This window comes from Pteropus alecto, unplaced genomic scaffold (genome assembly GCF_000325575.1).
Source record: "Pteropus alecto unplaced genomic scaffold, ASM32557v1 scaffold13, whole genome shotgun sequence".
Taxonomy (NCBI): Eukaryota; Metazoa; Chordata; class Mammalia; order Chiroptera; family Pteropodidae; genus Pteropus; species Pteropus alecto.
Window position 1 is genome coordinate 10,428,308 of NW_006434373.1, and position 3,643 is coordinate 10,431,950.

General features: G+C 57.6%; 1 protein-coding gene across 1 annotated transcript in view; it reads right to left on the bottom strand.

Moving 5' to 3' along the window:
* ZIC2 (Zic family member 2) overlaps window positions 1–3,347 on the bottom strand; it is a 3,695-nt gene extending 348 nt beyond the window's left edge. The window contains exons 1-3 of the mRNA XM_006909387.1: window positions 2,276–3,347; window positions 343–506; window positions 2–153 (exon numbers count right to left, since the gene is read on the bottom strand). Coding sequence (XP_006909449.1) covers window positions 2–153; window positions 343–506; window positions 2,276–3,347 — 1,388 coding nt within the window. The remainder of the gene's footprint in view (window position 1; window positions 154–342; window positions 507–2,275) is intronic.
* Between the last annotated feature and the right edge of the window lie 296 nt (window positions 3,348–3,643).

Below are 3,643 nucleotides of genomic sequence, written 5' to 3' on the forward strand. Positions count from 1 at the left end.
AGCAGCCGCCGCTGCAGCTGCCGCCGCCGGGGAGAGGTTGGAGCTGCTCTGGGGCTCAGTGCTGGGGGACACTAGCCCTGGAGGCGTGGATGACTCGTAGCCGGAGCTGGCAGCTGGAGAGGACTCAGAGCCCTGCGGGGAGGACTCATGGACCTGCAAGACAAAAGTCGGGAGGGGAGACCAAAGGGGACTGGGTGTGAGTGCAGCTGCTGTGGGGCCAGGCTCCCGGAGGAGCATTCCCAGAAATGACCCTGCCGCCCTGGCCCCGGGGAACCCTGGCTTTCTCAGGCCAGCTGAAATCGTCCGGGCTGGTTGCCCTTCTCCCGGCCACCCCGGTGGTACCTTCATGTGTTTCCGCAGTGAACTGGGGTGCGTGTACGACTTGTCGCACATCTTGCACAGATAGGGCTTATCGGAGGTGTGGACATGCATGTGCTTCTTCCTGTCGCTGCTGTTGGCGAAGCGCCGGTCACAGCCCTCAAACTCACACTGGAACGGCTTCTCCCCTGTGGACGGCAAACCGCGCTTGCTGTGGACATCGAGCCCCCCCACCCGCTCCACCATGCCAGCCCCCCGAGGGGGCAAGGCCTCGTTGAGGAAGTAGGAAGGGCAAGAAGGACCAAGGTCCCTTAAACAGGTCGGGTCCCCTCTGTGGCAGAACTAAGATAAAATTAACGGCCTTCGCAGCTGACAATCCTGCTTATTTATTTTATATTTTACTTTTCTTCGACTGAAGCCCATTTCCTCAAGTTTATAACGAATTTGGGGTAGCACCTGGCCTTGCCCGCCTTTCTATGGGGTTTCTTGGATTCGCAGCATCCAACAAGTTAGTCTCGCCATGGATAAGCTGTTATTATGACAAAATATTTGGGGCATTATCAAAATCACACAGGCTGCTGGGCTGCTGTCGGTTTCTTTCTGGGGCCAGTAAGCAATTAGATTTGGAGTTGCTGTGTGTTGTCTGGAGACCGGGCTGTGGATAGTGACTGAGCCAGTATTTTTCATCCAAAATTCTGCAAATTAAATTAGTTGTAATTCTAGTCTCATTCTCAGTTTAAAAAAATAAGTCGGGAAAAAGGTAAATATTAGGAATAAGGCAGCATCTAACGATTGCAGAGGCACACACTAAGCATTGAGGGGTGGGAACGTCAGCAAAGGCTTTCAAAACCTCCCTGTTTAATTTTCTGGCGGCTCCAGCATCCTGTTGCCAGAATTCCAAATGCGTGGAGTCATTTAGAGGTGTGAGAACTCAAACATTGTTCCACTTGGAAAGGGAACCATTTAACGTTAAATTCCATTAGCACCTAAATTGTTTTTTAAAGACATCCGCTCAGACACAGGACTCGAAAGCAAGCATTTCATGCAAATAAATTTCTCAAATTTTACACCTTGTTAAAAGCTTGTCTCGCACCTCACCTCCCTCCCTTCCCGGAAGAGAACAATAGGCCGCTGGCGCATCCCCACTTTGGAGTAAATATTGACGGGGGAAGTTGCTAAAACATTTGGCTTTCTTTTAGAAAATCGTCTGGCACGACTTTGGCTGGGACCTGGTTATAGATGAATAATCTATGAAGCGAGCGGCGTGTTCTTTTGCGGCTCTCTCTTGTCACGCAATTGCGCCTCGGGGTCGTGCTGCCCCGGGCACTCGATGACCAGGTTGTAGGTCCTAGTTTGAAATCGCAAACCCTCTGGTGCTCATTAGAGAATTTCACAAACCACTGCGAACCCACCGTAAAGTCATGCGACCCACCCCGAGATGGGCTTTAAAAACGAGATGCTTTACTGCTTCGGCTCACACCAGATTCATTTAATGGGGAACAGTTCCGGGAAGGACGTTTGGACACCGAGTAAAAGAAGTGGGAAAACACACAAGCCACTCAAACACAGACACACAGCCGGAGCAGAAAAGCATATTCAGACAAGCTGGCAAATCCTCTCTAGGCTCCATTCCCGGGCACCGAGTTGGAGAGTTTTATTTTGTGCGCTCTACTTAGAACGGAAATTATTAACCGGGCTGAGCAAACGAAGGGATTGCATCACCCAAATCATACATTTGATGTTACACTGGTTATTTAAAACTCAATTTCCGCACATGGAAAAACCCAGCCCAGTAATATTTCGTTCTCCAACAAAAACAAGCCGCTGGCTCTCTCGCACACACACAAAAACATCTCCCGTCCCAGGGCAGGGGCGTGCTGTCGGTGCGTTTCTCTCAGGAAACCAATTACGGCCTCTCCCAACTCCGTGCCCCATCCCTGTCCCGGCCCGCGGTTACCTGTGTGGGTCCTTTTGTGTATCTTAAGGTTCTCCGAGCGCGCGAAGACCTTGCCGCAGCCCGGGAAGGGGCAAGGGAAGGGTTTCTCGCCTGTGTGCACGCGGATGTGATTGACCAGTTTGTATTTGGCCTTGAAGGGCTTGCCCTCGCGCGGACACTCCTCCCAGAAGCAGACGTGGTTGCTTTGCTCTGGGCCGCCGACGTGCTCCACGGAGACGTGGGTCACCAGCTCGTGCATGGTGCTAAAAGTTTTGTTGCAGCTCTTCTTCGGGTTGCTCAGCTGCTCGGGGTCGATCCATTTGCAAATGAGCTCCTGCTTGATGCACTGCTGCCGCATGTAGCGGAAAAAGGCACCAGGGTGGTGGTGGTGGTGGTGATGGTGGGCCGCGGCTGCTGCCATGTTCATACCCATGTTCATATTCATTGGGCCGTACTGGTTGTGGAGCTGCGCCGCCGAGTAGGGGTCGGTCCGCGGGCTGGCCACCTGGCGGTACTGCTCCGATCGCCCGAACACCTCGCCGGGCAGCCCGAGGCGCATTTGCCCGTTGAGCACATTCTGTGAGCCGTGCGGCCCGTGCTGCTCAGGGAGGCCAGGGAAGAGGAGGTGGCCCTGCGCGTCTGAGTGCGCGTGGTGCAGGCCGCCTGCTCCCGGCCCGAACAGCCCGTGCTGCCCGCCGCCCGGTGCCGAGTCCCCGAAACCGCGGCTACGGAACAAGAAGTCCCGCGTGGAGTTGAAGGGCGGCCCAGAGTAGGAGCCGACGTGCGCGGCATGGGGCCCGAGTGCGGCAGCAGCGGCAGCTGCCGCAGCGGAGCCAGGGTAGGCGCCAGGGCCCTGCGACGTGAACGCCGAGCTCTGGCCCGGAGACAGCTCGTGCGCGCCCGGGTTGAGCTTGAAGGCGCCCATGTGTGCGGCCGCTGAGTCCACGAAGCCGTTCTGCGCCGCCGCCAGGCTCAGTTCGCGGTCCTGCATTTCGGCGGCCGCCGCCGCCGCCGCTGCTGCGGAGTGGTGATGGTGGCGCGCGAAGCTGCCCACCCCGATGGCCGGGAACTGCGGCCCCGCGTCCAGGAGCATGGCCAGCGCGCCCGCCCGCCCCGGCGAGCCCCTCGCCTCCTAGGCTCCCACTCCCGATCTGCGCGCAGTGCGTCCAGCGGCTGCCCGGCTCCGAGCGCAGGCAGCGGTGGTGGTGGTGGCGGCTTCAGCCCTGGGAGCCGCGCTCTTTGCTCCCGCCGCCTCCGCCTCTGCCGCCGCCTGGATCTGCTTCGGGAGGCCGGGAGCGGAGCAAAGGCGCGGAGAGGAAGAGGAGGAGGCGGCGGAGGCTCGGGAGGAGGAGGAGGAGGAGGTGGAGGAGGAGAAGAGTCCAAAGCCAG